Raw genomic sequence first — 27,263 nt, 5'->3', positions numbered from 1 at the left:
TGATATCAGTTGTGCCAGAATGTATTCATGTGAGCTTATCAATCAGCTTAAACTTCAAAGGACCAATCGGTTTTGTTTTGTTCGTAAATTTTTATTTGTTCATTTGTAACAAATTAAAATGTATTACTCATAGAGTCAGAGTTCAAATAAGATCAAATAAGACACTGTTAAATGATTTTAAATTACAGATTTCACCAGTTCTCATAAAGCAAGAAATGTATACATGAATAAGTTACTGTTAAACTATTATTTTTAATGACTTACATTTTAATAGTCTTCATTCGACTAAAAAAGCTTTGAGTAAAACTCAAAAATAAATCATTGTAGATTACAGAAATGCATGAACAGATATTGTGATACTACAAAGAAGCACCCACAGAATGGCTATGCAATAATAAATACACAACACGCTGAGTTTAAAAATGTATATAGACCAACATATTCAAGGTCAAAAAATATCAAGATGTGCCTGAGCACAGAAGCAGTTGCTTCTTAGTTCTCATTTGTCACTCAGTTCGTAAAGAAAATATGAGTATAATGATTTTGTCTTTTGAGCTCAGTGTTTTCTATTCTCTAGCATTCACTTCTTTAGTGATAAAGTGCCATAACAGCTTCCACAAAAACGTGGATTTGTATAAAGAAACCCTCAAGAACACTCCGTGACCACACACATAAGTACTTCATTGACAACGTCTCTTCTTTCTTTTCTTCCCTTCGATTTTTCATGTAAGTAGATAAAGCCTTACAGAGAAGAAACCCGCAGCAGCATGACTTCAGGTTACTGCTGCACGTGTTTCTAAATTATTTAAAGATATATGATGAATCAACACTATGATTCCTTAATCTCTAGGCTCATGACATATTAACTGCCTCAAATGAAACGTAGTCTCGGTTTTAAAGGATTAACCTAATCGCAGGTTTGGCAGGTGAATGCTGGTGGATGGAAATATATCAGATTACAATCTAGTATGTGCTCCGGGCTTTTCCTCAGGAGTCTCGTCATCAACTGAAGCATCGGCCATCGCGAAGGAGTCTGTGGAGCGGGTGCTCATTCTCAGCGGTGCTAGGTGTCTCAGGTTGGTGGGCGTCCAGGGCAGTCGACCCTGAGCTCTCTGGGAAGGTGCCACAGCCGTGTTGTTTCCTGTCTCTGTTTGCCAAGGTGGGTTTCGCATGGGTGGAGACGTGTCCATCTCGGGTATGAACGCTGGATTATCGACACCAGCTGCAGTAATTAGAGGTATTACGATATTGAAATGAGACATCATAAAACTATCATTTTTATTTTGCTATTGGAACAAACGGGAATGTCAAATTAAATCTGTTTTCATTCATCACCACAGAAGTTGCGACGAAGACTTCAAAGAAACGGTCCCATGTACAATATGATGTTAATATGTCACAACAATTCAATGTGTAGCTACAAAAATGATTCTTACCACCAGGTGTGCTTGTGTTTCTTCTAGGGAAGTGACCAGCAATTTCACTACTAGAGGCGCTGTCCGCAGAAAACTCAAAATCTGATTGAACAAAGCAAAATACCATTCATATATTTTCATGCTAAAATAATTGCAATTCCACACTTCTAAGTAATATCAAACATAAAAAATATACCTTCATCTCCATATGGATGGGTTCTGTGTGGGTCTGCTGGCTTTCCATTAGGCTAAAAATACAAGTGTTGAGTTTAATTAGAAACAAAAATAACTTTTTACCAGTTTAAATTTTTTTTCAGTTTTTATGTTATCTAAGTTTTTTTCTTCCCTTTTATTTATGTAAATATGACTGCAAACAACATACACCGAAATCCCTTTCAAGATAACTAAAAGTAGACAGCAGCACATGCAGGTCTAATACCTTATGTGTTGAATCCTTCTTAGGATGTTTGGAGAGTTTTTTGGCGGGGTTGACACCCATCTTAGTCGATTTGAAGGACTCAAGGCGGCTTCTCATAGTTCTTTGGAAGATCTCCTGCATTTCATCTGGATTCTCGGAGGTGTTATAGTGACTGCGGCTGTAAGTGGGACGGTTCTGGTCAAAAACAGGAGAAATAGACTGATTTGGATGGAATGGTACGTAAATGACATGTATGTATTGCGATAAGACATGCAAATATTGATAAGGAAACAGTATTTTGTATATAAAAAGAACCAACAACAATAAAAAACTATTATGGTTTGAGGGATAAGGACAGTTCTTACATATCTTCTGCTCTTGTACAGGTGCTGATCTAGTATATGATGGGCATTGAGGTCATCAGACACGCTTTTCTTGTCTAGCTCATGGATATTCAGGGATACAGAGGGAATCGGATTCTTCCTGTCAAATAATTGCAGTTCAATTTTTGTTATAGAAGCTTGCTGTATTTGTGTTGTCAACTGTATTCAGTTTCGAAAATTTGACTAAACGCTTACATGACAGAGGTCACTGGAACATTGTCAATGCCAAAATCATATTCTGACATGTCAGCCATGATATCGGGCATGATGTCTGCATACTCTAAGGCAAGCTTCTTCTTGAAGTCTACAGATGCACTGTCACAATTACGAATGAAAGCCAGAGAACCTTTGCTTTCACCCTAAATGTGAAAAAAACCATATATATTAAGCACATTCATTCTTTAGGTCATTCACTACATACGGTAGTTGATAAAATAATGGTGAAATATTATGAGGTGTTATAAAAGCCATGTAGGCTATGTCATCAGAACAGTACTGAATGCTGGAAATAGAAACTGATGATGCTATATTAAATCAGCCGTTGTGCTCTCACCTCAGTTACATATTTTGTGGCATCCTCCAGATTGAGTTTGTGGAAGGCACCAAAGATTGGGTCTTTGTGCTTTCTGGCATCGCTCTTCATTAGCAGCCAGCAGACATACTTGTCTTCAAAATAGTTCCAACTAAGAAAGAGAGAAACAACTAAGTAGAAGTTCTCAAACATAAATTTTAATAAAAGTATCTTTCTGAAGTGAAATGCTTACTGTCTGGTCCACCAGTTGTCTCCCATTCGGCCACAGATGTCCTCCATTGCTGTCAGTATGTGTTCAAAGGTCTATTGAAATAATCATACACAATATGTACATCCTTAATGTACGTTAAATATATACTATACGTTTATATACTACGTTAATTTACGTTCTTATTTACTCTGTCAGTTGTTAAGAATCAATTTAAGAACAAGCGATATCCGATTCCTCTATGAATGACTCATTTAATGCAGAATCGGTTGAACCGGTCTGAATCATAAACGTCACAAGTTAACCCTGTGTCCCAATGTGCATACTATCCACCCTATTTGCTCTAAATAGCTTTGATAAATACTAATATCCCACAAAATTTAGGTTGGATAGTATGCACATTGGGACACAGGCTATGAGTTTGAATCATTCGGAGTGGTTTCAGTGTAAAAGATGAGAGGTATCTCGGTCCAAATCAGTGTAGGCTGCTTCACGTGTTTTTTCCTGTCTGGTATTACTAGTCCCTGTTACATCACCCAAAGACTTTAACAATAAGTAACCACGGCATAGCTTGCCAATTGTATAAGATTAACGGAAATAAGCAAAAAGTAATCTAAATGCTTATAGGCGTTAACGCTGTTCACAGATACATTCAGGTGAGGTGACACAGGATAATGGTAAAAGCACAACGCTAATATGTAAAGCTGGCCACAAAATACATTGTATAGTGTTTAAGAGAGAAGCATTATTGTTACGTTTTTGTCTTTACAGTGTGTTATCGCATTATTGTGATCCCTGGACCACAAAACTAGTCATAAGGGTAAATTTTCTGAAACTGGGATTTATACATTATCTGAAAGCTGAATACACAAGTTTTCATTTATGTATGTTAGGATATAGGACTAGATTTTGCTGAGATACAACTAGGCTATTTGAATATTTGCAATCTAAAGGTGCAAAAGGATCAAAATAAGTTACTTAGAAAATTGCCTGAAGCAATTTCATAAAACTGTCCTTTACTTAATCAAAAAACAGCATATGCTGGTTAGGTATGTTTTGAAAAATCACCATCATATGCTGTTTTTTTTAGCAGGGTTAAAGATTTTTGTCATAAAAAGCTGTTGGCTATTGCTACAAAAGGCTACAAATATACCCCTGCTACTTATGGCTGGATTTGTGGTCCAGGATCAAATTCTATCAAATTAAGAAGCACTATACAAGAGAGATACATTATGTGTGAGGATTCCTGGTTACCCTGTTGTTAATTTTTCCATTTAGAGTCAGATCCGACTGAGTTGCTTTCTTAACCTTCAGCCACTGGACCAGTGGTTTCATGGTGATCCCCTACAAAAAGAATATATACAGTTACTTAAAGGTAGCTGAACCATGATCATTGTCAGATGAGCACAACTGAAAACATCACAAAATTCCCACTTATAATTTTATAATCAAAGTTTTTGGGGGAAAAAAAATAGTATACACTAGTCATAGTCGGAGTGAGTGTTTGAAGGGTCCTACCTGAAGAATGACAGTGAAATACACTACAATGAGCGTGGTACCAAGCATTAGATTTTTCTCTGGGATCTTCTTCTCATCTAAAGAGGCTGCAAGTCCATACGCCACTGCTCCTCGCAGGCCACCGTAGCCCATTACAAACTGGTCTGTGAGGTCAATAGGAATTAAGCGAGACTGATTCAGCACCCAGTTGAGGAAGAAAACACCTGCATATAAAAAAAAAAACACAGTCGATATCAGTTTTTGTGAACATACTAATAGATTTAGGCAGAGTTTAGAAGGAATTCATGACTTTAACTCACCCATGAACCTGAATACAACAATGAAGAGGATTGTGAGGAGGATGAAGCCAGTGTTCCACACCCAAATGTTTTTGTCAATAGCTGAAACTCCCAGAAAGACAAAGATCATTGTCTCTGAGCCATTGGCCAACACTTTTAGAGAGTAACGTAGCGTGGTGACAGATTTCTCATCCATGTTTGCGGTAATGTACTTCTGACAGCAGACACCGCAGAATGTGATCCTGTCACACACAAAACCAAACCGCAAATCAAAGATTATTGTAAACTTTGTTCTATAAGAATGATTTAAATTCATTTTATCATTTATAAATGTACACATTTGTGTTCATTTATCAGGAAAGCAGTTCCTTAAGAAGATCTTACGAAAGTATAGCAGAGAGGGAGAGCATCTCAGCCGTCAGGTAAGACAAGTAGCCAAGCACGATGATGAAGCCGGCTCCGATGACCTGGACGTTCTTGGTGACCCTGGTCAGCATTGATATCAGGATGGCAAACACAACACCAAGAAACGAGCCTCCAAATGCCACAACAAAGAATGAAACTAGGAGAACGAAAAAAGTGTGTTGTGAGAAGGTGTCAGTTGGGGTTATTTCTGTGAACTTATTTTATTTCAGCTGGTTGCCATAGAAGCATTTCTCATTTTCATTGAAAATCTGTGTTCATACCTATTCCTTTGATAATCTCTGCGGCGTTGATCTTTGGGCCCCCCAGAGACACAAATGCATCAAACACGTTATAAAGCACCTGTTAACAAAACGATGTATAATATTAGATGGATGTAAAAGCCAACACTGACTCAAATGCATTTTATGTGCACGTGCTGTGATTGTTCACGAGTGGAGACTCACCACTGTGACGCCATCATTGAGCAGCGACTCTCCAAACACCAGGATGTAAAGCACTTCATTCACGTGCACTTCCTCAAACACGGCAATCACTGCCACAGGGTCCACGGCAGACATTAGTGCACCAAACAGCAGGAACTGTAGAGGGCCGATGTTCAAGTTCCCTGAGGGTTAGTGAAATTGTTAGTTTTATTAACTAAAAGAAACTCAAGCTCGCATAAAGGCTGCATTTATTCAGTCTTCACAAGTGCACTAAAAACGGTAATATTGTAAAACTGCATACTATTTAAAATAAATGCTTTCAGTTATTTTAGAATGTATTACTCATTAATTAATTATTCACTGTCGCTCAATCCTTTAGAAATCATTCTAATGTGATGAAAAAACATTCTTCTTATCAAGGTTTGTAAATGGGTGAACCCAGATTTACCCATTGCACCCCCTTCATAGCAGCCCCATAGTGCAATGCCAACTGTGCCCGCATTCCAGCACGTCCCGATAATAGCATGGACCAGAATGGCTCCCAGGTTGCTGAAGAACAGTTTGTTTGGCATGCAGTAGCTTGCATCCAAGACGATCTGGGGAAGCAAGTAGTAGAAGAAGTTGACGGGGATCAGTTTGAAAGTCTGCGCCTTGTCTGCTCCCCAGACGATTCCTCCCAAAACAAAGCCCAGGATAATGAGCAGACCGCTCTCTGGGATCACACTGGTGATGCTGTGATTCAGTTCACAAACTAGAAAGAGAGAAAAAAAGCAACAGATCATTAAAAGCAGCCGTTACTTCAGGTTTCGGTTATACAGGGTTTTTCCAAAAAATTCTAATATGCTATGCTATATGATTTATTGCAGTGTCTCCACTGCTTTCACCTTTTTTGAATGTGTCCTTCTCGAACAAAAGTATTAATTTCTCTAAAAAACGTTCCCCAAAGGGTAGTGTATGTTGTAATAATAATATGTTTCATTTCTTTAATTGGATTTAATTCTGTAACAACTGTATAACACTACATTTATCAGAATTGACGATGCGGTAATGTTCACAGCTTTCAAAAAACAACTGTCACTGTTGGACGAACTAGTGAGATTCTGAAAAGCTTCAAAACTGCCTGTCAAACAGACAATGAACAACTGAAACAATTTACTTGGCAGGAACTTTGTGTTTCATGTGAATCTTTTGACATCAGTTACTTGAGCTAAAAATTAAGCTGTCCCACAGACTGGTGTTTCATCTTCTTCCGCAAGAAAAGGAACTTAGAGGCGGATGGACAGCTCATCCTGCTCAATGTTTAAGGTAAGCTGGTTAATATAGTGAGGCTTAACATAGTGTGTATCTTGTGTCGGTCTTATTGCATTGTTTGAATCTTCTTCCTCGCCACAATGGAGTGAACAGAATATCACTTCACCTACACCTTATTCATTTGTTCTTTCAAGTGGGATGACAAATATTTAATTCAAGCACAGAACGGACTGATCGTACCGTTTGAGACGTGTGTGAACTTTTGAAATTAAAAACACGTTTGCTCTCATTACGAAGTATGAGAAACGAGTCCTTTAAAAGCTTCGTCACTGCCAGACAAGGTCCGTCATGCTTTCATGTCCATGTGATTATACATTTGAATGCCCACAATTACTGAACTTAACAATGTCTGCGTCGCACGTAAGTGATATTACGCAACAGGATTATTTCACTTTGATCCGTGTTATTTCGTCATGGTCTATTCAAACGTGGCATATTTTAAAGCTTCAATTGTTCAGCCAACCAACAATTACAGACTACACTATTAGATTTTTATGTGGAATATGTGTTTGCTTTGGGGTTTGGGGGAAGTTAAGTAGGCTAGTTTAAATCTCGCTAGCTGTGCAATTGGGCAATAAAAGACATAATGCTTAACAAACATAGCTGGCCTAAACTAGCAAACTGTTCTGCACCTTGTTGACCCCTCTTTTGTATATGTTTCTGTAACTACACCCATTATAAAAAATTGTCAGGAAAGTTACGGCTTCAGGGGACGTACACGTCCGTTAGGCTGTGGGTGACCTTGACTGAATGCTTTTACGAGTGAGCTAAAATAATTTAACAATTGCGAATACTAAAATAGTAGTCGCATGCATCTTTTATGGAAATGTTAAGTAATGATTGATGTAGTTGTTTCTCAATGTCTTTGGGATCAGTAGTGCCGACTTTTAAGTGAGTATTGAAGGATCAGAGGACCCTCAAATGCAGCCTGTGTGTGTTTTGCTCCAAGAGAGCAACCATACATTTGTGTTGTGTTTTAATTTCTTTGTTTTATATTCATGTATTCATTAATTTATTCTTCATTCACTTATCCATTTTTAATCATGTATTATTTAAGCATTTTTATTATTCTATTTAATCATAATAATTTATCATTATAGCCATTTATATTCTGAGTGATTTATTTATGATTAGTTATGTATGCTTTGCTCGTGAGTTCTGTTACCTGACAAAACTGTGATCTAGAGTATGGCATACTGGATCTTAGTTATCTGGCATGGAGGCATGGTCTAACAGTATGTACCTCTATCAACATTCTAGAGTCATGAATATGTTTATGCTGCCTCTTTGATGCATATTGCAATGCATGCACACGGGTGACTTTCAAAAAGGGACACAATCATTATCTTTATAAATATGCATTTATTCTATATATATATATATATATATATATATATATATATATATATATATATATATATATATATATATATTTATTTATTGTATTAGATCATTTAGTGTGGATTCATTCAAATTTAAATGTAAAATAAACATTATATTATGTCTGATTTTCACATATGCACTAACGCTGACCTGACACTGTGCCTTTGAGGAAAGTCAAAGATTCAGGCGGCCCATTAATTATTTAATGTGGTACATTATTAACTAGCAGTAAGGTATTGTTTCAGCGCTGTAATTTCTCAAAGAGTAGGTCTCTCCAGCTTTGTCCACGATTGCCAGTGATGTGTTACAGATCATGTCCTGGAACTAAATCTAAATTATATACCTCATTTGCTTCTTGCCAACCAGCAATTAACAGAGTTTATGAACATGGGATCTTTGCACACACAGAACTTGGACGTAAAACAGCAGGTCACATTGACATGAAACATGAAAAAATACAGTTAGCGCTCAAATATAGATGTTAAGTTTGAGTCTAATTGATTGAACTGAATTAGATGGCGTTCACTGAATTATTGAAAAGACATTATAAAAAGTGTCTTTAGCAGTCAATATATTGCGTGTTCGTTTATCCGTTTTAATCATGTCATTGACTTAGAGTGCAGCAATACATTTAGACAATTAGATCAAAAATTTCATTATGACAAACAAGATAAATCTGGTTTTACTTGACTTTCAAATGCAGAATTACAGATAATACAGATAAATGTGCTTACTTTACTGTAAACGCTACTTTTAAAAATGCACATTTTACTTTACCGTTCGTGTTTAATTAAATGCCCTGTTTGACATTTCTTTATAATCATTTGTTAATTTGTTTTTTCTTTGTATGTTTTCTGTCTATTTTATTGGTTAAAATGTAACGAGAACCTTTTAGACATACTATTGCAAAAGTTCTTGTTTTGTTTGATGATAATGCACCTTTTTAAAACATTCAGCTTGTATTGCTTATCAGTTGTTTTTTTTTAAATCAGTTTTCATAACACTGTGCTCTTTGTATTCTTTGCTCATTTCTCTGGTACTGGTTTGTACCTAAAAGGTAAATTTTGGTAACTTAAAGGTACATATAAGTACTTAAAATGCACATATTTGAATCTAATAGGTATAAAAGTGTACAATTTTAAAAGGTACTGCCCCAGTGAGAGCTTTTGTACCTTTATTTCTGTGAGTGTGTCTCCTGTTAAAGCTGTTAAAATTACCGTCTTTTATGTCAGCACCAGAAGCAAAATCTCTGCCCAGTTCTTTGTACAGTTATGTTTCGACAAGACTATTCAAGCTACACCATTAAAATCCCTTAATGCCATCTACACCTACATCGAAACCTGATCTAACACTATTCAGCATAAAACTGCACAGTCATTGGCTCTTTGTTGATGCTGCATGCTTCTGCGTCCATCGCATTCAAAACCATCACTGTAGTTAAAAACATGTAATGTAAATATAATTCATTCTGTAGTATCTTCATGAAGCCTTTAGGTGGCAGGCATAAATACAAAGTTATTATGAAACAGTTTTTTAGACAACTCAGTAACTGTTTGGTTTGGAGAAGTATGTCTAAACTGGCCAGCTTTATTCATAGTGCAGTATTTTACTGAAACATATATTTTTAAATGTGTATTGATATCTGAGATTAGGAATTAAAAGAAAAAAATCTTGTATTTGCAAGAACTGCATCTAGTATTTTTATTGGAAGCGCATTCAACAGAAGATTGTGCTTTTGTTTTGCCACACATTATTTGGGTTTTAAGTACAGAAAAGAAATCGAGAGATTGCCTGTAATCCGATATTGAGGATATCAGATAACCTGTTTGATTCCCATTTGATAATAAGCTGTTAAACATGCCCATTCACTGGTATTCAGTGCCATTCGGTGGGAGTGAATTTTACCTTGTACTTTTTCTGCATTACAAGCTCAATTGGTGAACAGGTAACATCATGATTCAGATTGGCAAATGAGGTGGAAAGATTTCTGGTAAAGAAAGAATGCTATAATTCCAATACCTTAGTGTTCTTTAGCAAAATAACGCCCCCCTTTGCCGAACATTTGAGTCATGAAAAGGTATCAAAAAAAAAAAAAAAATGTTATGCTAAGTTGTAATGTTAGCATATCAACCTACTGAAAAAAACTCATGTAATAAAAAGCAATATGATAAATTACAACAGCTGAGGTAAATAGTAATATATAGATTTACACACAGCGTCATATAGACAAATACAAAATGCCATCTTTGTAATGACACTAAAATAATGCAATAACATAAAAATAAAAATAAGAAGAAACTGTTATTTCAATTTATGCTGCTTTTTTCACTCCATAGTTTGCTAGTTTAAGTTTTTACTAAGAACCAATTAATAGGTTTTTATTGTACCATTTTAGTGTCTAATGATTAAAAAATAAATAAATAAAATACAGCGTCCCTGCTGAAAAAATAGCTAAAACCATCTTAAGCTGCTTGCCTGGTCTTAGCTGGTTTAAGCTTGGAGGCCAGCTTGAACGACCAGCTAAAACCTACTACTGCCTAGACTGGTTTTTGCTGGGGAGCATTCATCAAACTGAAATTTGCTTCAGAGTAAACTTTTTGTGCAGACAAAAATGCTTACAGTAGATTTTTATTGTCCTTTTCCATTATTATACTGAAAAAACACCAGTTCGATTATGGAACTTACCTAATTTACAGAGCCAACAGGTCAAAATCCAGAGGGCCACCAGGTATGGAGTTTCCACATGAGGCCATTTCCAGATGACAATAGGTAATGTAGTGATTACCGAAGTGCCATGTCCACCGGTGGAACCGTTGGTAGAGGTACCAGTATCCTCAGCGGCTGATGCCTTCGAAGAATAGTTAAGGCCTACTTCAGCACTATTTACTTCTAATGTACCAGCCTTGCATGAAGTGCAGAAAATGATTAATAATGCCAGAAGTGCAAACTGCTGTAGAATCGCCATCGCAGATTTTTGTTGATCACAGGAACGTTATACGTATTTCACTTTTTGCTTGTGCCTACTTGCATTTATTAGCTGTTAATGATGCTGTAACCATGTAGTCAAGTGACTGTGGTCTTTCTCCTTGCTCTGCCGGGCTGAGATTGACATTCATATGGTGTACATTCCTTCTCTTATTGGTCCCTCCTCTAGGAAAATAGAGATTCACTTTGGAGGTAGATTGTGACCCCTCCCTGTTGTCTTTCACAGGTGTGTGCTTATTTGTGTGGGACTCATCCAAAAGATTTGTTTGACGTGTTTCTTTATTGAAGTGGGAGGCTCTGAACACCTTGGGCCAGGAGTCAGGAGAAAATAACAGGCTCGTTTGTACGGTAAAGACAGATAATCAAACCTTTGTCTTTCAGTCATCAATGTCGTGAAAGCTTCTACTGTTAGAACGAGCCCCAGTTGAACATAAAAAAAACTTATGACAAAGTTAAGGCCTTTCTACTTTATTTAACTTTATTTATTTAGTCTGCACTGCAGAAACATATTTAATCAGTATGTTTGTGTGAAGAACTAACTAAAAATTCTTTTGGTTATGTTTGTTCATTCATTCACCCGTTTTTTTTGTTAGATATTTTGCTAGGGTAAGAAAATGAACTCAAAACGTATCTTATTTATTAACTTTTAAAATGTTCTTTTACACCATTTTTGAGCTGATTTCACAATATTAAGACTTGGACTGAAAGTATAGATTATTGCGTTACAGCAAGTTTATAATGTGTGGTTAATTTGTTTGTGTTTGAGGTAAAAAACCAAAAAAACCCACTGTCCTCCTTCATCACACCGGAAGATAACGTCCGTGAGCCCCTATAACCCCCATAGATCTGTGTTTATAGGACTCTGTGTGATGTCAGAAAGTCATACTCAAGATCTCTTCCTGAATTAGTCTTCTGACCTATTTTACACTGAATCCTGTGATAAGACAGATTCCAGACAAATACAGACACATATTATTAATTAACATATTGATCTGTTTGTAGGATTCCATTAATGTAGGTCATGAAGTGTCTAAATCACTGGTAATGTGTCGGATGAGACCAGTTTCCTTTACCTCATTGTTCCTGCTACTTTATAACCTTTGTCTTGATATCAGAGTATTTTTATACAATTATTTTAGAACCCAAATGCTATCACGAAGAAAATTTTGGCAACATTTAGCACCATTGCGCTTTGGGCAAGTTCAAGTCCCAAAGTGAGACCTTTAAATGGCCTGCTTCCTATTCAGATAGGATTTATTACAATAAGGCTGTTTGTATTCTATTTAAATATTCTGTATAATTCCTGTATATTTTATTTATATTACATTTTAATATCGAAATAGAATGGTGTGTAATATTGTATATTTTTCTTCAAAAACTAGGTGTGCTTCTTTACTTAAGATAACTGATGAATTTTAAGCAATGTTGCCTTTAAAGAGCTGCATGGAGTAGAAAAACTTACTATTTAGCCAGCATTTTCTTTCATTTAACATGCATGCATCTATGAAAAAGTGCAATGTAATATGTAGCAATGTCATCGTTCACCCTCAAAATGAAACACTAAAAAAGGCCTACTATAAGTTCAGGGTCTGCAAAAAGTGTTTTGCCATGATATGCAGGTAGGAAACATTTACAGGATCAATAATGCTCAAGGGTAGTGTAACATGTTGTTCCATGCTGGTTCAGAGGCTTTGAGGACATCATCTTTCAGTGGTTTATAATTTTTAAAATAATTAAGTTCTTGGGATGAAAGCATAAAATTGTTTTAAAGCATAACAGTGCAACCTTTTTTTTCTCCAGCACTTTTAAATGTCATTTGTAACATCCTCCCATTGTTTTGCTTGCAGACTGTTTATTTTCAAAGCAATCACCTGTACATGTTTGCATACGTCATAAAACAGGACACCGACAGTATTGTCTGTATCATTTTTTGTTCTCCTTTAAAAATTGTAAATTTTTCTCTATTAAAAAATTAAAAAAGAAAACGCATTCTCTCTTACTGGCTGCTGAATCCGCAGCCAAAGAGAAGGCAAACCTCAAGGCATGTTTTCCGTTTACCTTTAATAAAAATGCATGCCAAATCCCAAGGAGCTAAAATGCACCTAAAAAAGCTTTGTCATGCCCATAAAGAATAATTAATTTTCTAGTACGGTGAAAATTCTGGGACTTTCTTGACACTCCAACAAAAGACGCTTTCTCTTCTTTTTCGTTTTTACTTCCTGCTAAGTGGACTGACTTGTAAGGCAATGCACATAAGTTTGGATGCTGTCTGTCGTTTTCAGACATAGCTCGGTCTCTCCACGTCTTCTGAGCGTATGTCATTCAGACCGAGTTTGAAGGTGGAGACGCTATGTACTATTTTGACTTTACAGGCCTCATGAAACCCGTAGTGTGACAGGAACAAAGGTTTGGCCATTAACAAGCCTCCTGAGTGGCTTGCTAATATTTACTGTTGCCAGTGAAGGACTTCTCAGCTAGCAGGAAAGTACTTTTACAGCTAATTAAGAAGGTCAGAACGCTATGAACCTGTTTTGACCTGTATTTACACGTGAACACACCTGTTATATGTATTTTACCGTCCTGTAAATCAGTGGCGCAATCAAACATCGGCGCAATAAACACTAACTATATATTGATTTCATCATTTTAAAAATCGAATCTGGTTTTTCACTTCAGTTTTAGAAAACATCTCTTTGACAGGAATATAAAAGAATGACTCACTGGGATGAGTAGCATATCACTTTCGCAGAAATTTCCCTCCCTGTATGCTCTAAGAAAATCCATGAGTGTACAAATCCTGTATTTTAAAGAAGAAACAAGCACTGACCTGTTTTTTTTCCATTCCTTTAAGGAATGCGGGCATATAAAAGGCACTTTGACAGAAAATTGACTTTCTTTTGAACAGGTTTCACTCAGGAATTGCTAAAAAAAAGTATTACAAAGAAACGGTAAGTAACATTTTGAATTAACCGGGAAATGGCTGAAGTCGAAATTTATTTACAACGTTATGTGGAATTTAAGGTAGTTGGTATTAAGTATCTCGTGTATAAGCATTTTCTGTGACATTTTTCCTAAAAACCCTAAGGAAACAAATTCAAGGCATTAGAAAACTGGAACATATTAATAGTTATACGTTATAGTAAAATATATGGCAAAGTCATTGAGGACCCGTCTCCAAAAATTCCCAATCGCGACATATGCATTGGGTGAAACATACCTGAACATTGCTAAAAATGCAGAATGTCATTACTTTTCTGAGGGAACGTTTTGGCGATGAGAAAATATTCTAAAAGTTACAACTTGATGAAAAGGCACGTGTGACGTGTGTGAATCAGGCAGTCAAGTGAAGTTTACATAATATAGCATGTTGTGGCAATAGTGTCATAGTAGAGCTATGGGTAGCCAATTTGTTACTTGATCATTGACCTAAATAATATATGCTTGGTCAAAAATACTATAAAAATGATTAAATAAAAAAAAAAAAATAAGAATGAGATAATTTTTGTTTAGATCATTTTCCTGTAAAAATTCACAATGCGATTTATGAACATTTCTGTTTTTTTGCGTTAAGAACGAGGAGATAGCGGAGAGGACGCTTCACAAAAGGCTGATTGGTTCGGGTTTGAACGTCCAAGAACACACGTGAGATTTCAGACCAAGGATGGAAGGCAAGTTTGTTTTCAGTAAATAACAACAATTAGCGCTTTGTGCAGCAGTTAAAGGTAAGGAGGCTTTTGTAATTGCACAATTGTAGGGGCTGCTGCCCCCATAAATGGACGAGCAAAAAATTCCATTTGGTCATCATTGGCAGTGAAGCTTTGTGCTTCTCGCTTTGTGTTGTTGATCAAAGATGGATAGCCCAGGATGGGCAGTGCCCACAGAACCGCTCCCCTGCCCCACCTTGGCCATTCAGACCACTGTGTTGTTAATACCCATATACAAATCATACACAAAACTACCAAAAACCTCAAAGTAACCAAAGGGAGCGATATTAGATCTGAGGTTTGGCTGAGTTAGCGTGATGTAGTTAGCCGCTGCTGGTCAATGTTGCAATCGTGACCTCTTGTTTGGGATTTTCTAGTGGTGCGTTCGCCAAGTCAGCATCACGGTGTTCCTGATCTGGAGTCTTTAGTCAAGTGGTGTTTGGGTTTGATCGTTGACTGGCCCAAAAAAAGCCTCGAATTGTCCTATTTTTTACAGACACTAAACAAACATTATTTACAAGGTATAGTAAACCTTACTTTGCAATGGTCAATACTTCTCAAGCAATCACGGTAACATCAGTAAACCGCTGGACTTACTGTAAGGGACTTATAAGTTACCGACTTGAATGCTTAGTAACTGTTAAAAAACAAACAAACAAAGGCTTTCATTTTAAGTAGCGAATAAATGGAAAAATAGAGACCATTAAAAATCCTAAAATAGACAATTGCCCTTTAAGATAAGATAAGACGGATATGAGTTCAGAAATCCAATGAAGAAAGGGTTATTGGCATAATAAATGATAAGAAATGAATAAATATGAAGTACAAATAGAAATAGAAATGCACACAATCCTAAAATATTTTATTTATGTATGTATTATGTAAACAAAAACAAAAGAGGGCTTTAAGTAAGTACGTTCCTTATTTTTACATAATGCACAGATGTACCGAAAATGTGGGCGGATATTGGTAAATATGATCAAAGAAGGCTGTGAAAATTAATCTGCATTGTTAATCCTTTTGATCTTTTATTTAAAAAAATCACAAAAATATCTAACATTTCACTGGATAAAAAGAATTTAAAAAGGGGGGAAATATCATGATGAAATAAGTAATTAGTTTTGGGATGTTAAGCCGTTGTAGGCTGGGCGAATTTCACATTGACAGCATTTGTCAAAGGGCGCCAATCCTTTAGCCCTGTCCCACGCAAGAGAATCTCATTGACATGATATGTCCTCACCCATAACTGTCCTGCGAGATCTTCACTGAACTGACAGTTTAAAAAAAATCACAATGGAGTCGCTAAACTGACTATTGTGATGAGATTTCTTTTTAGTTTATGTTTTAAAAGGGTTGATGGTTTGGCATGTATTTAACTGGTTTCTTTTCAGTAGTGTAAAACAAACCAACACATATCAATCAAGCTTCTGCCTTGTAGTGTGTTAACAAAATTAATTATTCATTGTTGCTTTTTTGAACAAGGACGCCCATTTAGGTCGTTATTTTTAGATAGATTGTGTGTAGGTTTTTCTCTAATATACATTGGTCACAATTAACAACACTCTTTTATTCAATATGTTTTGAGACCTTCATATGCCACTTTAACAGCTCTAAAATGTTTTAGGTTAGAGAACGTCTGACATGAGTTCATTCCTTCACCCAGAATCGCTCCAGACCAGTTTTTACAGTCTGTGCTCCAGACCCTTTAGATTCCCAGCTCCATGACGATGTTTCTTCTCGTCAGTTCACCTCAATCTTTTCCTATAGGGTTTAGGTCAGATGATTGGAATGACCATAGCAGAAGCTTGGTTTTGTGCTCAGTGGCCCATTTTTGTGTTGTTTTCGAGGTTTGTGTTCGGATTATTGTATGATTGGAAGATTTAAACACGGCCCATTAGAAGATTCAGTGTCAGAGTCAGTCACTTATTGATTGATAGAAACCATGATGCCACGTGTCTAAACAAGATGTCCAGGACCTCCAGCAGAAATAGGATCACAACATCAAAAGAAACAGCAGTATATTTCATTGTTCACATGGGGTACTTTTTATCCCTGTGTTCACCAAACCCATATTGAGTGCTTGCTGCTAAAAAAAACTAATTTTTTATATCTGACCATAGAAGCCAGGGCCAAGTTCCAGTTGTGTCTGATAACTGTATATACTGGAGTTTGTTTTCAGATAAGCTATATTTTTGTCTTGAAACCCTCCTGAACAACACGTGGTGATTTTTTAAGAGGTTTTCTGTCCCAGAGACTCGACTATTTTATGCGATTCTCCAGCTGTGGTCATTGGGGAGGCTTTGGCAACTTAAACCGTCCTCACCATGCATTAGGACGATATAGACACACAGGCAGCTTTGTTACATTTTATGTTGATTCGAAATGAATAATTTCATAATGATTAACAATGCAGATCAATTTTCAGAGCCTTCTTTGATCATATTTATCAAGGGTGCCGATATTTTTGACCATGACTGTGAGTACCTATGAAAATTTCGTTGATCATTTGTCATCTCAATGGTGGATAACTTTTGACAAACAGGACTGGAAGAGGAATACTTCATTTTGAATTTGTTTCAGCTACACTTCTATTTGAAGCCAGGTAGCGTCTCTGAAGTTAACCAATGGCACAGCAACGTGCTGCTTATTTAGCATGCAACCCCTTTTTTGATAGATAGGTGATGCCAGGTCAGAGCATGCTAAATACAAAAACTACAGATGTATTATCTGTAACGTAATCTGTAACGTGAGAACTAAAGAGACAACAAGAGCCTGATCTGGTGACAGCTGGTGAACGGCACTGTAGGTGTGAAGAGTGTTAAGAGTGTAACATCAAGGCATCACGCAAAGCTGAACACATGCTTTAAAGTCAGAGATTAATTTCTTTCGGGACGTTCTAGGACTATGAGCAAATATGAACATGAAACGTGAAAATACGAACATGAAAAAACATCTGTTATGAGCTTTTTCTGTCCCTGCGGCAAATTTAGTCACCCTCAGCCCATGTAGATGAATTTGTTTCTTCATCAGAATGTCAGATTTGGAGAAAATAAGCATTACTTTGCTTGACCACCAAAGGATCCTCTGAAGTGAATGGGTGCCTTCAGAACAAGAATAAAAACGGCTGATAAAAAATAATCAAAGTGTGCGCCGGCGATTGTAAATACTATGGGTATAGCTTTCGTTCTCATCTGCTTCCAGCTATTTTCAGCAGAACAAAACAGTTCATTTTGCCGCTCGATATTGAAAATTGGTGTGTCCTATCATGTTATTTTATTTTATTGTCTTAATTATGAACACACTGGTTTGTAGTACAGTTTTACTGTTTACTGCACGTTGTTATTGTCCTCGTCATTTACCTGCAGCGTCTAACCAACCCCAAGCCCATAGGCTGACTTCCACGTTCAGGAGAAAGGTGGATACGGCTAGATTTCTCCAATGTTGTTCCGATGAAGAAACAAATCTACATCTTGTGGATGGCGTGAGAGCGAGCACCACACATCGGGGATTAAGTGCTTTGTGACTTCGTAAAGTCTGTTTGTTAAAGAAACTGTTAAACAATGGAAGAATTACAGCCCTTAAAACCATTACAGTGCAGTAAGTTGTAAAAGTAACACTAAAAATAGACAAACTGGATGCTCCCTATTTAAAGATAAGAAAGATAAGATAAAGCTCGAATGAAACTTTTTTTTATTTAATAGTGCCAAAACACTACAAGACAAGTACAAAACCGCAGTAACCTCAAAAACAGTAAAGGACTAAATGTGATCTTTCCAACCACAAATTTAGGCAGTCAAAAATGCATTTGACCACATTGTACTTGTACTGGATTTTTATTTTTCAGTGTTAGCTAGTAGTTCGATAAATAAATAAATAAATAAATAAAGAAGATAAAAAAGACTTCAATGAGCGTTTATTTTAAACTCCAATCACGGTCCTTTACTGAGACTCTAAGATAGCTTCTAGTTAACTTCTGCAAGTTGATCCTTTCACAGCTGACAGCTGCTCACTTAAAAGTTTAGGAATCATTTCCTTAGTGCTATCCAGAGTTTGACCAGCAGAGGGAATCACCGGGTGAAGATATGGCAAATTAACAAGAGTCAAATATCTTAGTAATGACTGCCACTCTGTGCTCACTGTGACTACTTCAGAGTCAAAGAAAGAAAGAAAGAAAGAAAGAAAGAAAGAAAGAAAGAAAGAAAGAAAGAAAGAAAGAAAGAAAAAGACAGAAAGAAAGAAAGAAAGAAAGAAAGAAATTTAATTTTGTTATTTATTATCATTATTATTATTTTTTCATTCATTAATTGTTCATTTATTGATCGTGCTATAGAATATACAAAGCAAACATGCAAATGCAAATGATATAGGCTAACAAAACAAAACTATTGATTTGTACTACAAACATTGCAATTAATATATACGTTTATAATATTTTAAACACAAGTGATATTTATGAAAGTATAATAAATACCACTTGATGTTCAAAAAAATATTTATTATTATGTTTTTGTGCAGGATATTAAGGCATAATGTTGTCTATTTATATGGATCTCTTTATACGGCCCTATATAGGCTACTGACTAAACTAGAACACTACATAGGCTACTAGGTGTTGATTGCAGTGGAAGCGTTCGAGGCGCGTCACTGGCGTTTACGTCGACAGGACTCTGCACTGAACTCGTGTACCCATGATGCTGTGGGATTGTCGAAACTTTGACAGGCACGGAAGAAGACACGAGCAAGTTCCAGCCGAACCGCGACATCACCTACCCCGCTGTGTTTGGATATGAAAATGCTCGAGTGCCGATAGTTCTGCCGTGGCAGTATGCTGTGCTGCTGTCAGCGAAAGCCCGCGGAACAGGCGCAACTTGCACGCGCAGCGGAGCACAATGAGTGACAGGTAAGCGCCTGGTTAACAAACCGAAACCTTTCAAGTCTGCACGGGTTAAACTTTTCTGTGGGCTAGCTGGCGACTTGACCGTCGTCACTTAAATTTGTGAGTGGGGGGCCGCCTTCCCAAACGTTTCGGGATATCCGTTTCATCCCATTGAAAGTTAATGAGCAACCTATCTCAGCCTGGAGCCGTTTGGCCAGCTCTACGTCGCGCAAATTGGGTTGCCAGATCATTTTGTATTACGTGTTGTTTTAAGCTACTGTACTGGGCTACTATACAGTGTTGCCAACTGCTTTCAATTGACTGCTTGAAAGCAGGAATATAGATCAGTGTGGAAGATGAGAGCTGAGTCCAAGACGTTGCTTTATTTTTCTATAAACTTTTGAAAAAAGTGATGGGAAAGTCGCTAAATCTAGCTACAAAATTGCTAAATTGGCAACACCGCTACTATAATAGGCCACATAGCGTTTGTTTTGTTAAAAAGTAATAACTGATTAAATATTTAATGCTTTTATATCTAGGTGCAACCACCTTAATACGTTCTCTAAACAAATATTTGACATTAGCTGTAAAACACTTCATGAAAACGTCAATTATAGTTTTTAATAACAATAATAAATAAATGTATTATTAAAAAAATTATAACTCTGTTTACTAATAAGGCATACTTTAATTGAGTTTATTTATTAAACTCATTTATCATATCTATATATATATATATATATATATATATATATATATATATATATATATATATATATATATATAAGAATCAATGATCCAATACACTATACTATATTAGTTTTATAAAATGCAAATATCCAATACTATTCCAATGACATTGGATTAAAAGTACAAAGTGGCTTTGTAAGATTGTCTTATTGATCGGATTCGATCTTTATCTTCCAGCACACACATCTAATTGTGAAAAGCAGTGAAAGTGACTTGGATTTTGAGAGTGTTGAAGTGTTTGTTGAGTAAAGTGCTGTATAGGGATAAGTTCAACTGTAACAGTGGCTGCAGCGTGTGAGTGAATAATTCATTTCCAAGCTATGATCCCTAGCCTGGTTTGAATTTGGTTTCCTTTGCAAATTTTGCATTTCCTGGAGCAAAGAGTTGAAATGTATTCTCGGTCACAACTAATTAGTCCACTGTATCTAATCATAAAGCAGGTCTTTTATTTGTCTACTGTGATCCAGTGTCATGTTTAACACGGTCGATTTGCACTGCATTTTCTCATCTTAGTCTGGAAATCCTATTCCAGTAATTATAGTCGAGGATAATGAAATCCTTTTGAAAGCTTTTTCTTGAAATCTGTGTCGCACATCATACCACCAAAAAAATATAGTTCCTTCCAGCATATGTTTTCAGAAAGTAGGTTTTGTGCATTCTTTTGGACTTGGATGACGAAAGGGTTAGATGCTGCAGGAATATACTACGATCCTACATTCAGTCTTTGTGTCCGTTGACACAGGCCGGTATCTGTCCCTCTCTGCTCTCTCTAGAACACAATAGTTTTTATTCATGACATTGTTTGGCCATTGCCAGACTGTGTTTTGTTTTGTTCGTCATTTGTTGCTTTGTGTTTTGTTACCTTCAGAGCGTTGCTGCATCTCTTTGAAGGTTTTTTGGGTTGTTTCGCGTTTTTTTTATTGCTGATATCTCTGTCCTCAGTTCGTCAGACATGGATCACAAGGATGTATTCGCAGCATTGCAGATGGTGTGTTCGGATGTCATCTTGGCTCTTAATGGATCACGCAGCAATGCTTCAAATGCCGAGGCCACTGACCGTCTCATAGGGGTCATGAGGCAGATTCAGGAACATGGTCGTGCTGTTGAACCCTTGATCGGTGGCTTTACTGCTGTCTATTACCATTTTGATTTGGATGAACAGACACCCGGCAATGGATATCGGACCTTAGTCAAGGTAACGGTTAAAAAAGAAAATAAACTATTTTTGTAATGTGACTAGTGATTTATGCATTCGTGAATGTTATTTTGTGTAATGTTAATTTTTTTTCTCATCCAATACTTTGAGGAGGCGCAGCCTCCCTTGCCTCCTCGGAGGAAACGGCACCCAATATATAGAAATAATTGAACAAATATTTGTAGAAAATGATGTAATATTAGTTAGCACAATTAGAGTCGATTGATGATTTCTGTTTTCCATAGGTGGTCCATTCCTGCATCAGCCACATCCTTCAGAAGGGCCGTTACATCGCATTTAACTGCAGTGGAGCATTTTTCAGGACGGACCATAATATGGCGGAAATGGAAGCATACTGTAGTGCCCTTTGCCAGCTGAGGGCATTGCTTTACCTGGCACGGATATTACTTAATGACAATCCCCACGGTCAGCTCTATTCACAGGAGGAAGGGGGTTTAAGCGAGAGGTTTGTGCAAGAGTACATCTCTATGCACAAAGCTTGTTTTTATGGCCGCTGCTTGGGCTTTCAGGTGAGATAATATAATTCGTTCTTTTGCATAAAGAGTTTTTTCTTTTTTAGCAGTACCAGGAATGTCCTATGAATAAACGTTTTTATCGTTTCATTGGTGCATGCTGTTTGACGTGTGCAAATTGGTTCCAGGAATACAAAGTCTCTATTATTTGTCTCTGCTCCAAGTTTTCCCCTTCTCTTAGGCCTTTTCTGCAGACAGTGGTCATCAGTATGGTGTCCTTTGGTGAAAACTATAAGAAACAGCAGTCTGGTTTAGGTAAATGCAGACTCGGATACAGTGCATCATGATATTAGGACTACACGATTTATTCTTTGATGTGTTTATGTCTGTTCCCATAAAGCACTGCTGTGGGGAAATTAGTCTCTTACATATTCATTTGACCAGTGTACTTTGTTTACAGGCATCGCTGCTCTTTCTTTCTTCACATCGGGCAAATATGTAGTAGATCCTGAGTTGAGAGGAACAGAGTTTGAGCGCATCACTCAAAATCTAGATATGCAGTTTTGGAAAACCTTTTGGAACCTCACTGAGACTGAGCTATTATCAGTAAGTACAAGTATGTGGTGTGCATCTATAAGAGCAGATAAAGCAACATCCGTACCATGTTATATTTTTCTTGTTGCTGCTCAAGAAACAAACCTTATTATTAACTAAGTTAAAAACAGTTGTGCAGCTTAATACGTTTGTGGAAAATATTTCTTTATCAGGATACTTTTATGAACAGAATGTGTCATTTTTGATGAATGAGTTGCATTCTTTCTGAATAAATATACTATTGACCACACCTTTTGAATGGCAAGTTAAAATAAGCCAGAAGAGTTTATCTTTTTTTCATTCTTTTTTTCTCTTCAAAAGAGTTTGACAAGGATTGCTTCCACTGCGGTGCAAGTGAATGTAATATTAACCATACCAGCCGTAAACCTGAGTCTGCCACTGGCCTCTGACCCCAGCCTCTCAGTCTCCGTGAATCCTCCAGTTGCACACTGGGGCCCTGGGCCCATCAAAGTGCGCTTGATCTCACACACACTCAGACAAGGACAGGTTTGTGTGTTTCATGAAAAAGAATTATTTACATATTTTTAGATCAAACTGTTAGACTTACAATGATGTTGAATGACATTGAAGGATTTTCTTTCAAACAGTCAATTCTGTCACTTGTCCTCCATATTATCATTTTTTCCCCACAGGACAGTGCAGAACTGTTGGCCCTTTCTCGTCCTGAGGGTCCTCAGCTCTCTCTGCCAGGGGGTTTCAGTCGTGAGACAGCTCCTCTTTCTCCATGCCTGCTCATACACTTTCATGGAGGAGGCTTTGTCGCACAAACTTCAAAATCACATGAAGTATGGCTGTGGCAGTTTTACCTTTTCTATATAAGTTTTCTCAACTAAATAATTTCTGTTGATTTTTTTCTCTACTGTAGAATTACTTGAAGAGCTGGTCAAAGGATCTGAATGTGCCTATTCTCTCTGTGGATTACTCACTGGCTCCGGAGGCCCCGTTTCCCCGGGCACTAGAAGAGTGTTTCTACGCCTACTGTTGGGCCTTAAAGAATTGCCACTTACTAGGTTTGTAAAGCACGCTCTTCTACAAATGGAATAACTATTTACAATATGCTAGTCAGTTGTTATATTGTGGGCTAAATAGAAAATGTCATATGTGGCAACAAATGAAATAGTAAACACAAATATTTTACACATCAAGAAGTGTTTCTTGAGAAGTAAATTAGCATATTAGAATAACTTCTGAAGAATGATGTGACGCTGAAGATTGGAGCAATGACTTTAAAAAAAAAAATTACATTATAAATGGGTTAAAATTGAAAACCGTTATTTACAGACAGTATAGCACTGTACAGTGTCAATAAAATGCAGCTTTGAAGACACTTCTTTATAAAACAATAAATCTGACCCCAAACTTTTTAACAGTAGTGTATAATAATTATAAAATAATTTGTAAACTTATTTTAGATTAAGTATAATTTCACACTACAAAACATCCCAAAGTTTTTTTTGTCAAATACTGACAAATGAAATGACATTCAAACTTTTTCAATCCAATCATTGAGTAAGAAAGCCAGTAATAACAGGCTGATGATACACAGGGCAACCTTTTGAGCAATTTTGCCAGGCAACTTTTTATCAGGAATGTTCCCTGGGCACTTTCCCATAAAGAATGGGTAACCGATTTCCCTCTGGATACTTCTGGATTGGTTGTGGGCCCTGAGGCTCACCTGGTTGCCCGTTGATAGCAACATTAACCAAATTTGCCCAATGTATCATCTGTTTTATGGAACACTCCTAAATATTAAGGTTACAAAAAGGAGAAAATTACTGTCTAGTCAAATAAATGTTGATGTGAAGAAGTATAACTTTAATAAACCTCCACCATAAAGCCATTCACAAATCCTTTGAAAGAGGGAAAGAACCATTTGAACTTTATTTTTACCTTTAAGTGCGTGAGTATAATAACAGGTGTGAACTAGCAATCCATGCCAACCATACCTCAGGAATCTCTAAATATTGATCTTGTTTTCACAGGCTCATCTGCAGAGCGTGTTTGTTTGGTGGGAGACAGTGCAGGTGGTAACCTGTGCATAACCGTCTCTATGAGGGCAATGTCTCATGGTGTACGTGTTCCTGATGGGATTGTGGCAGCGTACCCCGCAACCCTTCTGACAACAGACGCCTCACCATCCAGACTGCTCACTTTAATCGACCCTCTGCTGCCTTTGAGCGTGCTCTATAAGTGTATTGATGCCTATGCTGGTGAGCTTTTGAGTCAAGTCATGTTGCATACAGCGCTTATACAGTGCAGCTTTATCTACAGCACCTTCATGATTGTACTGTTTCTTGGTCACTCTCTCTGTCTCTCTAGGTTCGAGTTGCCAGTCAGTGCAGCCAGCTCAGCAGATAGACACCTTGGCCGCTTTGGGACAGGACACAGTAAAAATGTTTACTAACTTCGCCCAAGGAGCGACAAATTGGATTCAGACTTTATTAGAAACAAAAGCACCAGCAGCAGCAGCATCATCAGCATCATCAGCATCAGCACCAGCTTCAGCATCAGCATCATCCTCTTCAACCATACCATCAAATGGTCCTTCACCTTCCAAGTCCAATTCTGAAGAGAAACCACAGGAAGTCCAGGAATATCCAGAAAACTTCGAGCCACTCCGGTCTAGGTGTCTGGTGGATATACACACACCTTGCACACCAATAATGAAGAACCCATTTGTTTCTCCTCTGCTTGCTCCGGAAAGTCTTCTCAAGGGGCTTCCACCAGTGCATATAGTGGTAAGAAATTGTAAAAATGCATTTTCAAGAGAACTGTTGAAACTATTATTTTAATGCTTTTGATTGCTTTTCTCAGGCTTCTGCTTTGGATGCCCTGTTAGATGATTCAGTGATGTTTGCCAAAAAACTTAGGAATATGAACCAGCCTGTGACGCTCACTGTGGTTGAAGACCTTCCTCATGGCTTCCTGAGCCTATTACAGCTCTCCAAAGAAACCCAGGAAGCATCTAATATATGTGTGAAAAGAATCAGAGAAGTCTTCCAGCTAGAGGAGCTACCTGCTGATCAGAGCCAGCCGGTGCTCAGTTAGACAGTTTAGGCTTAGGATCATCAAGGTACAAGAAGTTCCAGGAATCTAAATAACAGTGAAATAAAGGAGTCAATCCACCAGTTTTACTCCTGGAAGCAATTGTAGATCCAGCTTGCAATACCAAACCTATAGGCTGAATGTGCAGTTTTGCATCAGAGTGACTCATTTTTAGGTATTCACAATAACTTTTCACTGTTGTGTTCTGACCAAACTGAATGTCTCAGCATCCACCAAAATTTCACCATTGTGCCTGTAGAGATGCAATAAGATCAATCCTAGCTGCTTGTGCACTGCAAACTAATTTTTTAAAAGAAACTGCACTGGATTTTAAGCCACCATTTCTGAAGTTTTTATCTGAAATGAAAATGGTTTCAATGTTTAAGGAGAAGGTTGTTAAACACAACGCCTTAGTTTTTCTCTCTTGTTTAATTTAAAAATGTAACCTTTTTAAATTTAGTGAATCTCTCTTTGTACATCTTTATCAGTTATCAAAGCAGCATAAAGTTTGTTCTACAGTTGTATTTAAAAAAAAAAAAAGACTTAAATTGTCCCACATAAAGTGGCATTAAGTCCAGTTCAGCTCATGATCTGAAATTACTTTGACACCCCTGCTTGTATTACAATATCAGCTATAACATTTGTAAATGTATAATCAATTTGACAAGGATATTTGCGTGTGATATGAATATACATCAGACAAAACATTTTTTAGGCCTTTGAGGATGTGGTTACAAGCTTTACAACATTGTGTCTTTTCATAGAGTACTGTTGTCTACCTTTATATTATCAGGTTACCTCATCATTTAATGATGAAAAACTGGCCAGATGCACCAGAAATTGTGACTGTGACTTGTTACCAGTTCATGTTATCGTGCAGTAAACTAAATGTGTAAAGGGTGCTCATAACCATAACCAAATTAGATTCAGACCTATACTTTTTTTCTTATAACACCAAAGACTTTGTTCTATTTTGTACATGTCTGAGAGGATTTTCATTAACTGAATATCAAATGCAATAAATAAATAATGCACTACTTTTAAGGCAAGTAATGTTTCCAGTGCTGTTTTGCATTTTGCCACAAGAAAAATATTTTAGCATGCTGAATTGCTCATGTGACATTCCTTATCAGTGTTTGTGTAACTGTTTGTGGAAACCATAAAACACTTTTTACAGGATTCTTTGGTAGTGACTTTTGATAATTTATACATTTTCAAGTAAAAGAAAGAGAGTGAGAGAGTCTGAATCCAATTGTTCATTTACTAATATTTTTGAATTACTTGCTAATATTTTCTTGTATTATTAATATTCCCTTACAATTAACC

The 27,263-nt window shown here is 36.9% G+C and overlaps 2 protein-coding genes across 3 annotated transcripts; one reads left to right on the top strand and one right to left on the bottom strand.

Annotated features, from left to right (window-relative positions):
* Window positions 1–70: 70 nt before the first annotated feature.
* Window positions 71–11,398, bottom strand: slc9a3.2 (solute carrier family 9 member A3, tandem duplicate 2). The gene is made up of 16 exons (XM_043217728.1): window positions 10,980–11,398; window positions 6,049–6,351; window positions 5,622–5,782; window positions 5,439–5,517; window positions 5,137–5,314; window positions 4,774–4,994; window positions 4,475–4,677; window positions 4,211–4,300; window positions 2,981–3,051; window positions 2,770–2,899; window positions 2,412–2,575; window positions 2,199–2,316; window positions 1,855–2,028; window positions 1,612–1,663; window positions 1,437–1,517; window positions 71–1,222 (listed from the first exon to the last, which is right to left on the bottom strand). Exons 1-16 carry the CDS (start codon window positions 11,257–11,259, stop codon window positions 957–959), a joined length of 2,571 nt encoding a protein of 856 aa, XP_043073663.1. The 5' UTR covers window positions 11,260–11,398; the 3' UTR covers window positions 71–956.
* lipea (lipase, hormone-sensitive a) lies at window positions 6,861–27,116 on the top strand. 2 transcript variants are annotated; one of them, XM_043217731.1, is made up of 12 exons: window positions 6,861–6,905; window positions 14,851–19,883; window positions 21,552–21,804; window positions 22,050–22,334; window positions 22,502–22,592; window positions 22,738–22,883; window positions 23,193–23,378; window positions 23,525–23,677; window positions 23,758–23,902; window positions 24,875–25,102; window positions 25,212–25,630; window positions 25,707–27,116. In XM_043217731.1, the coding sequence occupies exons 2-12, from the start codon at window positions 19,873–19,875 to the stop codon at window positions 25,938–25,940; spliced, it is 2,151 nt and encodes a 716-aa protein (XP_043073666.1). In that variant the 5' UTR covers window positions 6,861–6,905; window positions 14,851–19,872; the 3' UTR covers window positions 25,941–27,116. The 2 variants fall into 2 exon arrangements, with proteins under 2 accessions (XP_043073666.1, XP_043073665.1); XM_043217730.1 differs by lacking the exon at window positions 6,861–6,905 and adding an exon at window positions 11,499–11,627.
* The last annotated feature ends 147 nt before the right edge of the window (window positions 27,117–27,263 follow it).

Source organism: Puntigrus tetrazona, chromosome 19 (assembly GCF_018831695.1).
Source record: "Puntigrus tetrazona isolate hp1 chromosome 19, ASM1883169v1, whole genome shotgun sequence".
Classification (NCBI taxonomy): Eukaryota; Metazoa; Chordata; class Actinopteri; order Cypriniformes; family Cyprinidae; genus Puntigrus; species Puntigrus tetrazona.
Note: the sequence above shows the minus strand (reverse complement) of the source record. Positions and strands in the feature narration are given on the sequence as shown.